At 44.9% G+C, this 13,625-nt stretch overlaps 1 protein-coding gene across 1 annotated transcript in view; it reads right to left on the bottom strand.

The window, feature by feature from the left end:
* SHB (SH2 domain containing adaptor protein B) overlaps nt 1–13,234 on the bottom strand; it is a 103,205-nt gene extending 89,971 nt beyond the window's left edge. Inside the window, exon 1 of the mRNA XM_050913522.1 lies at nt 12,569–13,234. Within this exon, the coding sequence (XP_050769479.1) occupies nt 12,569–13,150 (582 nt within the window). The 5' untranslated portion in view covers nt 13,151–13,234. The remainder of the gene's footprint in view (nt 1–12,568) is intronic.
* Between the last annotated feature and the right edge of the window lie 391 nt (nt 13,235–13,625).

Below are 13,625 nucleotides of genomic sequence, written 5' to 3'. Positions count from 1 at the left end.
TAAATCATAATAAACCGCATAACCTTATTCTGTCTATAGACTGTTTCACTTCCACATATACATTACATTAGAACAGTCCTAATGCTAACAGTTTGCTTGCAATTTTGCCTTAAGTTGGATGTGTAAAAAAGTCTAATACAGACCTCTTTCCTTATCTGAGCAGTTTTGAAGGAAAGGCTGCAGATAATATCTGTGCTATCATGCAGTAATAAGAAAACTGGATTTATGGTGGCCCAACTGTTGAAACGGAATTGTGTAATGCAGTTTTAGCTATGCTTAGTGTCTCGGTACTTCTGTGTTCACATGCAGACTTAACTAACCCAGCTCCTGCACACACCCATGTGAAAATTCAGAGGACAATCTATAGAAGCAACCACAATTCATTCCTTCTTGCTGATCAGCACCAGTATTCAGCCCTGCTTTAGTGTCCTCACAATACCATTCTTTCCCATTGACTCACCCAGCCATGCCCAACTGTATACACATGCACTTGATCTGAACAAAGCCCTATTCATTCTTTCACGCTTTTGTAGAAGAAGGTATGCTTGTATGCTTTAGAGACTATTGTCAGACTAACTCCACATTCACTTACTGCACAGATTCATCTACAGAATGGGGAAAAGCACTCCAGCTTGACAGAGCTGTACCTTAGATCCTGCACTACTGTCCCTACAGGAATGCACTATATTAATATAAGTCTGTCAGCAACAGTCAGGCTCAGGTCTGTTTTTGAACATCAGAGTTAACACTAAGGCTTAGGTTCCATGAGGTCTCTGAAGACAATTAAACCACTATTCTGCTTGAAGCATGGGTAATATGAAAACTAGACCAGGTTGTTCAGGGTCTTGCCCACACAAGTTTTGAAAGTCTCTGAAGATGGAAGGTCCACAACCTCTTTCTCAGCAATAGGCATGTTTCTGTATATAAAATAACATGTAATAATGATAACTATATATTTTATGTGTTTATCATATTTTTGTATATGTATGTGTATGTACATACATATAATGTAGATTTCAGAACTTTCCAAATCATTTCAACATATGTAACAAGAAAACCTAAATTTACTTAAATAAAACTGGTAGACCAGAGCAACAGTTTGAGATCAGACAGAAGATGCGTAGACCAGAGGATATGATTAACTAGGCATTTGGATTCCATTCACAGATATTATGGTTCCCATGAAGATGGAAGACATGCAAGTGCTACACTGATAGACTGCTCTGGACTCAGCTCAATTATTTAGAAAAATCCTTCCACAGGAAATACGTGGTATCCACCATGTAGTTTTCACTTGTATTTAAAGTCAGAACCTGTAAGGCAATAAATCTGCTGTTGGCATTTAGACCCTTTTCACCTGCCTTCTTTTGCCACCCATGCAAACTCCAACATTGCATTCATTTTTCGGTAGAATTTTTTTTTCTTTCACTATCCAATTTAGCCTTAATCCAACATTTAGCCATATGCAGAATGTTACTACCTTTTGAGGTTAAACAATATACCTCCTCCTTGTCTCCTACATTTACTAGCTTTATCTGTCTGAAGACTTTAATTAGAATTGCTGGCTGAACATAAAAACGCAATGACAAAAGAAAGTGTAATCATAGGGACATATCTCATTACTACTATTAATATTATTTGTTCCTCTAATACTTTTGCTAAGCTAATGTTTGTTCACAGATGCAAATTTGACTTTTACAAGGAATGCTTCAGGGTCTTCATATGTGACATAGCAATCCACAGATATTGCAAGAGCATGAATTACATCTATAGCACGCAGCTTTCTCTTTGGTCTCCATGAATTTATCAGCTGCTGGAACCAGGTGAAAGTCATCACTACTGAATCAGCAAAGACATGCAAAAGCAATGGATTACTTCCCTCTCTCCTACAGCTGGCTTTTTTCAGTATAGATCTTGATAGCTATCAACAGATAGAAAGATTAAGTGGTGAACTTATGCAGAAGCAGTAAGAGGTAAACCAACTGCGAAATACACAAGGCAAGCTTGTAATGGGCATGCCAGTGCTAGGACCTGGAAGGCTACTGCATGCAGTGATATCCTTCCAGGGGCATCCCTGCAGCCCACCTGACCTCTCAAAGATAAGGTACCAACCTGCTGAGCAGCAGTAGGGCCACATGGCTCCTCTTTGTGCACCAGGAAGCTGAGGGGAGGAGAGAAAGAGGTGCACCCTTCTGCCGGCTCAGAGAGGCCCAGCTGTGTAGCTCCAGCCTATCACCCTGTAAAGAGAAACACAACAAGCATCCTGCTGTTCTGCCCAGAGGTCTGCACACAGCTGGCCAGTTCTGAAGTCAGGGTGTTTCAGTCTCACCTCCAGCTGCCATTGCAAACTGTTTGTGCCCCCTTCCACCTTCCCTTCAGCAACAGTAGCATGTAGACTCCTCCAGCACACTAAATGCTCAAACTTCAGAGGGACAGGAGCCCCTCTGTGCAGGCTTTCCAGCTGCAAGAGAGCCACTCTATGATACTATATTACAGCTGGAAGACCAGTAAAACAACCTGGATGTATCAAGCCAGGAACAGCTGCCTATTACCATAAGGCTTCTCTAGACATAGTGCCAAAGAGTGAGCAACCACAGCCCCCCTGACAATTTGCCTAATAACACAATGATGGTGGAAAACTTTGTATAATTAGCTTGTTCCCCCACACAGCTCAGGACTCACTGAGTTGCATTATCCTGGGTGGAAAGTCACTCCAGAACTCCCCACTCTCCAGTCTGGTGTTCAGCTTCACTCAAGCCTGTTTCATGGAGCAGACAGACATTATAGCCCAGCACTTAGTTGACACTGGACCAGGGAAAAACAATCCTGAGACAAACCTCACTCCCTGATGAGCCAGGATCCCTACATCACAGCTCAAGACTCCCAACTGAAATTCCCCTTGGACTTGACATGTCCTCCCCGTATGCCACAATTCAGCGTCTCTTCCCCCATGCCAGATCAGCAGTTAAAATGACTTCAGTATTTAGCAGACACATATACCACCAAGCACCTTCAGAAGTACGGTGAGAGCAAGCCCAACTCAACAGCACCCATGTTCCCTCCAATACTTTCCATCACCCTTGAAAGCCCGCTGGAAACCTGTTAGCAACACCTGTGCAGTTCAGTGAACTCAGACTATATGAGTCATCTATTTCAATACACATAGCATCACAATCATGTACAGGCCAAATCAACCATCCATTGATTTGCAGAATGCAGTGTTACACATAACAGCTGGGAGCTGTACCCCGCAGCCAAAGACCTCTCTGAGTCCCCCACTGGAACTTTCCCTGTGTGAGCTTCATAACAAGAATGCGAGGGGGAAAAAAAAAAGGCAGGCATTTGTCTGCAGCCTCAGGGACACTTGTTCTTCCCAAAACAGAATGCAACAAGCATTCTAGGCAGCTCTCAACCTTCCTATTACAATCTTGGAGCGCCTGGCAGTTTTTAGTTTCTCCTAGGTTGCAGGCTTCTGATCCTTACCTATCTTTGAGTTATTTGTCTAATCCTTGCAGTAGAAAAATCACTCCCAGGATTTACCAAATCATCCACCTCACCTTCATTGCTGCTGCAATCTCAGTAACTTTGCACTGCCTTTACCAGAGATACATGTCTGTCAGCCACAGCAGAGCTTCTCAAATGAATTTCAGGTTTTAAACTGCCTGCAGTGGCCTTTCATTCTTCAATATCCCCTGCAGATCTCTAGCAGGGCAATCACACCAATCACTATGGCTAACCAGCTTATTTCTTTAATGTGGACATATCAGGGTATCGGAGACAAGAGAGGAGCACTGGAGATGGAGGCAAAGGAATATCTCTCTAATCTGAAACAGAGAAATTAGTCACAGATCACAAAAGCCACAGCAAGCAGGATCAATGCTTTCTCATTAACTGGCAGGATATTCTCCCAGTTTAACACTAACCAAGCATTTACTCCTTTCTACACCCACCACAGGCAGAGTTACACAGAAGACATGAAATCTAACAAGCATGAAATTTGGCATGAAATTTAACAAGTCCAAATGCCAGATTCTGCACCTGGGACAGAGTGACGCTGGGCACAAGTATAAATTGGGAGAGGAGTGGCTGGAGAGCAGTCCTGCAGAAACGGATCTGGGGGTGCTGGTTGACAGCAGGCTCACTATGAGTCAGCAGTGTGCCCTGGCAGCCAAGAGAGCACACCGCATCCTGGGGTGCATCAAACACAGTGTAACCAGCTGGTCAAAAGAGGTGATTATCCCACTGTTTTCAGCATTGGTGTGGCCTCACCTTGAGTGCAGTTCTGGGCCCCAGAATTTAAGAAGGGTGTTAAGGTACTCGAATGCATCCAGAGGAGGGCAACAAAGCTGGTGAAAGGGCTGGAATGCATGTCCTGTGAGGAGCGGCTAAGGACTTTGGAGAAAAGAAGGCTGAGGGGCGACATTATTGCTCTCTACAGCCTCCTGAGGAGGGGAAGTGGAGGGGGAGGTGCTGATCTCTTCTCCCTGGTATCTAGTGACAGGACGCATGGGAATGGTTCAAAGCTGCACCAGGGGAGGCTCAGACTTGACATTACAAAACATTTCTTTACACAGAGGGTGGTCAAACACTTGGAACAGGCTTCCTAGAGAGGTGGCTGATGCCCCAAGCCTGTCAGTGTTTAAGAGGCATTTGGACAATGCCCTTAGTAACATGCCTTAACTTTTGGTCAGCTGAAGTGGTCAGGCAGTTGGACTAGATGATTGTTGTAGGTCCCTTCCAACTGAAAATATTCTATTTTATTCTAAGACAGGTCAAAAATCTGTTTGCTGGAACAATACTGGTTGAAACTAGGGAAGAAAGGTTGCACCTGAAAAGTAGCACTTTCTTTAAAGAAAGAGACCGCCCTAGAACTTAACTTGGTGAGAATCCATTGGAAGTAACATCTTCCATAACAAACTTCCTCTGCAGTCCCACTTTACTGAGCTACAATCTAACAACCTTCATAAGGTCCCTACACAGAAACTACCCACAGAATACGTAGCACAGCTGTAGGCTATTTGTATCTCATTCAGACTTTACATACTCATCTTTAAAACTACCTTTGGGACACTTGTGACTTTTCTTTGAAGATTTAAGACTATCTTTTGTTGCTTTGGGTTTTATGGTTTTTTAAACCTTACAAGATTAAAATAGATCTTCAAACATCTCAGAAGAGCAGAGATCTGAATTCCAAGAGGGTAGTCTGTTCACACACGCTCCTCCTGTAGTTCCCTTCAGCAGCCTTTAGTCCACAGTCATAAAGAAATACGATGTTATAAATTGTAAGTGGCCAAAGTCCCCCAGTGGTCACTATCACTCTCACACATAAAGCCTGTGAAATGCTTTGAAATCCTTTGGGACTATAGCCAATGATAATCCAATACCTAGTATTTTTTGCAGAGCCACATGGAGACAACAGAAGAATTCAAGCATTACTGTTTGACATCAATGTATGGAATTCAGCTACAGAAACAAAGTAGCTCTGCAGGTTTTTTTAATCTGGAACAAACAGACTGTAGCTATTTTTTAGAGTCAAATATTAACAAGCAATTAACTTCAAGCTGGCCTTCCATCCCTCCAATGGAAAACATCTCGAGTACTTGCAGTCCACTGCAGCCATGAGTAGTTCTGTTAGTTTTTCAGCTAGAACTGTCCAAACAACTGGCCTGGTAGATGAAGGGAGAGCAGTGGATACTATCTACCCGGACTTCAGTAATGCCTTTGACACTGTCTCCCATAAGATCCTTGTGTACAAGTTGTTGATGTATAGGCTGGATGAGCAGACAGTGAGGTGGATTGAAATTTGGCTGAACAAGGAGTTCCAGAGGCTGGTGATCAGTGGCATGAAGTCTAGTTAGAGCCCAGTGACTAGTGGTGTACCCCAGGGGTCAACACTGGGTCTAGCACTGTTTAACATCTTCATTAATGATCTGGATGATGAGGGAAGAGTGTGTACCCTCAGCCAGTTTGCAGATGACACCAAACTGGGAGGAATGGCTGAGATACTAGTGAGTCGTACTGCCATCCAGAGGGACCTCTACAGCCTGGAGAAATGGGCCGACTTGAACCTCATGAAGTTCAACAAGAAGAAGTGCAAAGTCCTGCACCTGGGGAGGAGCAACCCCATGCATCAGCACATGCTGGGGGCCACCCAGCTGGAAAGCAGCTTGGCAGAAAAGGACCTGGATGTCCTGGTAGACACCAAGTTGAACATGAGTCAGCAATGTGCCCTTGCTGCAAAGAAGGTAAATGCTATCCTGGGCTGCATTAGGCAAAGCATTGCCAGCAGGCGATCCTTCCCCTCTCCTCAGCACTGGTGAGGCCACACCCGGAGTGCTGGGTCTAGTTCTGGGATCACCAGTACAAAAGAGACATGGACATACTGGAGAGAGTCCAGCAAAAGGCCACAAAGATGATGAAGGGAATAGAGCACCTCATGTATGAGGAAAGGCTCAGCAAGCTGGGACTGTTCAGCCTAGACAAGAGAAATCTCAGGGGGGATCTTATATATAAAGATATATCAGTGTATAAATACCTGAAGGGAAGATGCAAAGTGGACAGAGCCAGGCTCTTTTCAGTGGTACACAGTGACGGGACAAGAGGCAATGGGCACAGACTGAAACACAGGAGTTTCCATCTGAACATCAGGAAACACTTCTTCCGCTGTGAAGGTGACTGAATGCTGGTGCAGGTTGCCAAGAAAGGTTGTGGAGTCTCCACCCTTGCAGATATTCAAAAGCTGTCTGGACATGGTCCTGGGCAACTGGATCTATGTGGCCCTGCTTGAGCAGGGGGGGCTGGACAAGACAATCTCCAGAGGTCTCTTCCAACCTCAACCACTCCGCAATTTTGTGATTCTATCCTTGCAGTAAAGACTAAGCCCCTGGTGCCAATTTCAGTCATTACCAAATGTCTTTTGGTAACTATTTCAAAATGTGACTTTGAATACAGAAGGGGAGACAAAAGTTAAAGCACCAAGCTCAGACTAACTCTGCTCCAGAACACATACCAGCCACCTCTCACACCACAGGATGCTCAGAATACCGGTTGAAGAGACAGAAAAAACGCACATGCTGCTTGTCCACGAATAGGACAGGGACACAACATCAAGATCAAAGTGTGTATGATTACAGATGCAACCAAACTGATTACACCTGGACAATGCAAGGAAAGACAAACACAAACACAGGCACTTTTAAGAAGAAAAACGTATCCCTTCTGAGTTTTTGCCTAGAACTTTTAACCTCATACCTAATATCCTGTATCCCTCACCCCCTCCGTCAAAAAAGGAATGAGCACTTTGTACCATGCAATGAGCCCAGAAATTAAGCACATGATAGCTCAGAGCCTGTGTTCCTAGCAGCAGTGTGGCTCTCTTGGATTTGGGAAGATAGCCCAGCACAGAAACATGTTTGTCTTGCATGCTCTCCTGTGAAGCAAGACAGGGTACATATTAAAGAGTGATGCAAGCACACATTCTTGCTCATTGGGGACCAAGTGAGCACAGTTCATAAGACATTAGGTACACAGGTTGCATGGAAAGGGTTGGAAACAGGACAAAGGTCCACCACCCTGCCCAGTTCCTGTATGGGCATTTGCACTGCAGACGCAGTACAACGTAATGCAAACTTGCATACTTTTTCAGAATAAGGCTATGTGGAACATGTTCATTTACAGTCTCCCAGTAAATAATTCAATAAGCACATCTTAGTTCAGAAGGTGCAAGTCAGTCTTCTCGCTTGAATGCAGTAACTGAGGTACTTTCTTTCAATGGTTTGGATCTGCTTACTGCAAGGGTATACACATGATACACTCTTCCAGAAAACTACCACTCCCTCCCTCAATCTTCTTGTGTCCAACTGCTTCATAGTCCTTCCTGATAGCCTTTTAGGCTATCAAAGTAGACTTGGATCTATGTCCAAGAGTCTGAAAATCTGGATGGTTCGCAGAGCTGAGACTGTTCCAAGCTGTGCAATACACTGCAGATGCCAGGCATACTTGTAACTGAACAGCCTACCACATCACTTCGAACAGTCCTAAAGTCACTAAGACTCTACAGGCTCAGGTAATAACTGAATAACTTCCCATTCTTAAGACTGTGATAGTCCCTTAACCATGAGACTGACATATGTGGAAAAATGCATTTTTAGCTGCATTATAGCAACATAAGTTACATGGAAAAAACGCAGCTTGCTGCCTTTATGTGCGGCGTTGCCCAAGCTGTTTATCATGGCCATCAGGTTCACAAGACCAGTGGCCACTGGTATGTTTTTCTTAAGACCTTTGACTCAAAGGTAGAGCCATATGCCAATGGGAACCACATGCAGAGAGGAAGACTGTTTCAGTGTAGAACCAATTGTAAGGAGTGGCAGCCTGACACCCTGCTCCAATGGATTAAACATGAGAATAAGACACGGAGTTACATTTGTAGTTTAGGATCCCTAGAAACTACATACTGTGATATAAATAACCCCAACACTGCTTAGACATCTTTCATGTGTTTTCTCAGTGCACCTTGAAATACCAGCTGCAAGATTCTGTTAAGTACACCTAACTTCTTCTCACTTGCAAGATCAAAAAAAACTTAGACCTTCCATATACAGAAATAAGACAAACACCTTCTCATTTTTTACTAAAAGTTTTAATTATATACAGATATTAATAACGTTCCATGGAGCCTAAGCACTTTTATGCAAGACCTTAAAAGTTCAAACAGCATTTCCATAGCCTATTGCAATGTCAAAAAGTTACTTGTTTCTTACATAATGGGGGGAAAGCTTTCAAGGCAAACAGCTTTAGCCCTCATGCTTAGCTAGCAGCCAGATCTCTGCACCACACACTTCTGAGGCGGATCCCATGGAAACAAAGGGGGTGTTTTTCTTATACAAATGTAGAATTCACACACAGACATTGTTTTCAGACATTTGTAAATCAAGTCAGCAACTATGCTGCCTTGAACAGTTTCCTGGCTGATTGCTGCTGCAATCATTTACATGCCACACAACATTTACATGCTTTTGTACTGGATCAGCTATGCCTGTGCAGAACTGAGCTATTTTCTACAGCATCAGATACATTTCCACAGGACAGGATGTATCTTGTAACTTGCAGTGTTTTCTGCATTCAATATCCAGAACTGCTGCACAGTTGTGCCTCCACTGCGCAGAGGGAGTACAAAATGCTGCTCATTATGAAATAATAATCTTTTAAAGGACAACTACGCTACAATCCCAGGTTTTAAATCCTAAGAACTTCCTGCAATGGAGCATGAAACAGTTGCTCTTTGAATAGTGTTCCAGGTTCTTCAGCTGCAAAACTAGGCAGAGAAATGTTTAGGTTCAAAAAAGTGTAATAGGTGAGAAAATACACAAAGTATCCTTTTACACACTTTCCCTTCAACTATTACTACTTTCATGGATTTGCACACACCACTCAATGCCAGATAAAGGACAGTTGCCCAGGAAGACTTCAAGTCATTCTTTTAGATCCTCAGTTCACCAAGTGGTTTGTCCATTGAGTTGATGTTAAGCCAAGTCTCGCATTTATTCTTACACAAATACAGTAGCCGCTAGGTTGTTCCGGCATATAGCCACATGTTGTTTCGGCTTGCCTACGATCATTCGTTTGCCACAGGAGAGCTAAAAAGTTAACATCTCCTAGGCCAGCACTAAAGACGGAAGGCAGTAATTTCTTATCCTCCATACTGGAGGAACTGAGCTGCTTCTGCCATGAATTCTAACACAGCCTGCTCTCCCTTGTTTAAACATAGGCATCACTGTTAAAGGCCCAAAACCTGCCTGATTGTGCTACCTAAATAAAAAAGTCCACCCACCAATTTGAATTCAAAGACGTCCGGCAATGGTGACTCTCTCTTGGGCATTTGTTGTAGAGGTTAGTCACCTCACTATTAAAGATGCATGGCAATTTGGGTTTGTCTGCTTCAACTGTAGTCAGTACTTCTATCTCTACACATCAGTGCTTCCTGAACCCCGGATACATTACATCTCTGTGGTTACTTTTACAATCTGGAATCTTGCAAAATACAATCATGCCTGCTATTGCTTTTAATCTCCATTTCCTCTACTCCCTGAATCAGCTAGTCTATCATTTTTTTCCTGGGAATTTCAACTAACCAGTCTGTCATTATTCATACTTTGCCATTTGTCCTTTATAAGTAACCAAACCAAGCAAGCACCTTCCTTAATCTCCTGAACAAATCCTGAATGAGTAATAAAATTACTCATTGAATTTGTTGAAAACCATACTTCTCAGTTAACACACAAAGGAAAACAGCACTCTATCCTTGTATATGAAAACGAAAAAAACAGAGGTGCTGGAACAGAACACAAGCATTTAGCAAACACTATTGGATTGCTAAACACTAACATACTTCTATGACGACAGACCTATACAGCAACTAGATCTTTTTTCATTCCTAAAGTACTTACTAGCTTAAGCTATGCTCACAGATTTTTTTTTCCCCTCAATGTTTTTAACATTTCTATCAACTCTACTGAATGTCAGACCTCTATTTTCTTTGACACCATCTTTACTGTCCCCTCTACTATATCCTTCTTACAGAAGTTTATTTCCCCTTGCTTTATTTGCCACTGAACTAGACACACACTGTTAAGTAAATTCCTCATTGTGAAATGACAGGTGCAGGAGAGAAGCAGTTCTCTGCCTGCCCACTGTGACCACTGCTTACCAGGTTCACCTGTCAGGCTCTACATTTCAGGGCTGTGAAATAAGAAAGATTTAATTTCCATTACTGGGAGGAAATAACACAATTGAACAAAAGGCAAGCTATGTAGCTCCTCACAACCAAATTCTGTTGTGGATGGGGGCAAGAACACTTACCTTTTGAGGTGTAGGGATGATTTTATTTCTCAGCTATGTTAAGACTTCCTGCTTGTCACATATAGTTGTCTCTCAAAAACGGAAAGACTGTGACTACGACATGAGTGTTCTGTATCTTTTTTAAAAAAAATTGTAGGCTGCTCATTCAAAACCAATTTTGGAACCTGCAACAAGGGCTTGGGAGCAGCACACAGATTTATGACCACACAAGGTAGCAGGTTACCTAGCAACAGATGTAATTTCTGCTTCGAAAATTGCTTCAGTAGGGTCTAAAATTGAAAGATGATTAAAAAAAAAATATATCATGCCCTATTAAAAAAAAAAAAAAAAAAAAAAAGAACAGCAGTTGCACTTGGAAGCATTTTGCCCCAAGCAGTTATTTTCTCTGAAGTTGCTGAAAGTATTTGCCTAATAGCAGATACATGGTATCTGCAATTGCAAGATGACTGAATATACTGAGACTGTAACATAGTGAGACTAAGTTTAATCAATCACTTCCACAAAAGAAGTTGCTTCCAGTCAGGAACTACACCTAAAATGACAGACAATGTAATAAATTCTGGACTTCTAATCTTGTATCACCACCATCACAAGCTGATTTATTTGGAATTCCACCTGGACACGATATAATTTATCAAGTTGTCATGGAAATGTGTCACTACTCAATGCAATCATGTTACATATTTAAACACGTACACACAGATCATTTAAATTGATAACATTCAGCACACACCTAGAATTCCTGTGATGTGACTATTACACTGAAGCTGTAAATGCCAGCTTACAAAATAGAGAAATATTAATTTCCAATATATGAAACAAATAAACTATACTCACAGGAACAACAGAGGTCAGGGGATATGTGCTGTGCTTACAAACTAATTAACACTACTTTCCTCTGCAAAGCTTCCCAGCTGTAACTCGAGTTCCTCAATCCAGCACTTTCCAGTGCTGTGCCTACAGTATTTTGTTAATATTTGTAGACAACAACCAGTAACAGATAGGAGAACATTTGCAACTAAGCCAGTGGCTATAGAGTTTGCTTCAGGTACCTGCCAGTTGGAAACACAATTATGGAAGTTGTGATGCTGTTGTAACACAGGACTTTGGACTACTTCACCTTTGACACTGAACTAGGAGGCAAAGAAGTTATTACTGAACACATGACAAACTGCCTCCTTAAAAACAGGCAGTCCAACTAAGGATGGCATCGGATTTTTTTTTTTTTTAATTTTTTATGTTTGACCACTCCATACCACTTGCAACGGGGCTGAGGCCACAACTTTGGGTCACAAGCATGGGGCTTCTCAAGCAACTCTAGGGCTCCTGAAGCACCCCCTCAAAGACTCACACCTTGTTTTGCAGGAGCATGCCAACCCAAGAGCCTTGGTACCAGTCATGAGGTTGGCAGTGCACTGTGCCCCAGAGCAGGGCACACCTGCAGACCTGCCCCATCAGAAAGAAGGTGAGTTTGAAAGCGCAGAGGACAGGGCACCACCACTTCATGTGCCAGCCTTGCACATGCCCTGCCTGCCCTGAGATATTAAAAAGGGTCAGGCCACCCAGTGAAGCGTGGTGGAGAGCAGTGGCTGCTCCAGATGCATTCAGATAGGAGCTAGTCCCCTCACCAAAAAACCTTCCAGGGACTGACACACACCCCACCCTGCTATCTAGTCTACAGGGGCGGGAACAGGAGCACAACACTTACTTTATCTTTCATGGCAGAGGGGACAGAGGTCACAAGCTGTTTGGAGCCCTTGTTGAGTTTCTTGCCTGCACCATCGCTGCCACTGCCGCTCTCGATCTTGATAAGCCGGTGCTTGGGGGAGATGTACTTCACGTCAGGCAGCATCGCTGGGCGGCGCTCGCTGTGGCTGCGAAAGAGGTGCGGGGAGCCGGCTGCGCAGGTGGCAGGGGGCGCGGCGCAGCACGATGACGAGGAGAAAGCCTTGGGGGCAGCCTCACCCAGGCCCTCGGGCGTGGAGTAGTCCGGGCGGCACATGGCACGCAACTTGCGCAGGGATGAGCCGGGCCCACTGTAGGGGTCCTCGAAGTCACGGTCTTTCTGGGCGCGGTAGGCACGGAGCAGGTCACTGGTGTCATCGCGCAGTCGGCGGTGCGGAAAGCCAGGCGAGGTGTGGTGGTGAAGGTGGAGGTGCGGCGGCCCGTCAGGGCAGGGCACACTGCCGGCACCGTTGCGTTTCTCTCGGTAGTCGGGCCGCGGAGGCTGCGGGGGACTCTTGGTCTTGTTATTGCCCAGGCTGAAGTACTTATTCAGCCATTTGGCCATCGTCTCTCCCGGCCACGGCCTCTCAGCACCGTGTGCGGGCCCCGGTGACCTGCGCGCCAGCCCCGCTCACCGCTGCTGCCCGCATGGAGAAGCAGGGCGGCGGGGCAAGCCAGACGCGCCCCTCCGCACACACGCCGCTCTTCCACTGCCAACGACTGGAAGGGCCCCACTTAGGCCCCCGACTTCCCGGCGGGACGGAACCGCTCCCAGCCTAAGCCAGGCGCTCGCCGTAGCTCCGCGCCCTCCCCCACAGCTCCGGGGCTCTCGCGAGCGCAGCCCCTACTCCTCCGCGCTTGCAGCGGAGCCCGGCCTGACCTCAGCACGGGCCGGGGAGGCCCGAGACGCATCTGCATGCAGGCCCCGCCGCCAGGGCCCGCCCACCGCCAGGGGCGGGGAGAGCCGGGCGGGGCGGGCCAGGTGCCGGCGGGCCGTGGCCGTGCGGTGCGCTCCGCCCTGGCCGGAAGGCTGGCCGAGC

The sequence above is a fragment of the Gymnogyps californianus genome, chromosome Z, assembly GCF_018139145.2.
Source record: "Gymnogyps californianus isolate 813 chromosome Z, ASM1813914v2, whole genome shotgun sequence".
Lineage (NCBI taxonomy): Eukaryota > Metazoa > Chordata > Aves > Accipitriformes > Cathartidae > Gymnogyps > Gymnogyps californianus.
This window is presented reverse-complemented; position numbering and strand designations above follow the sequence as displayed.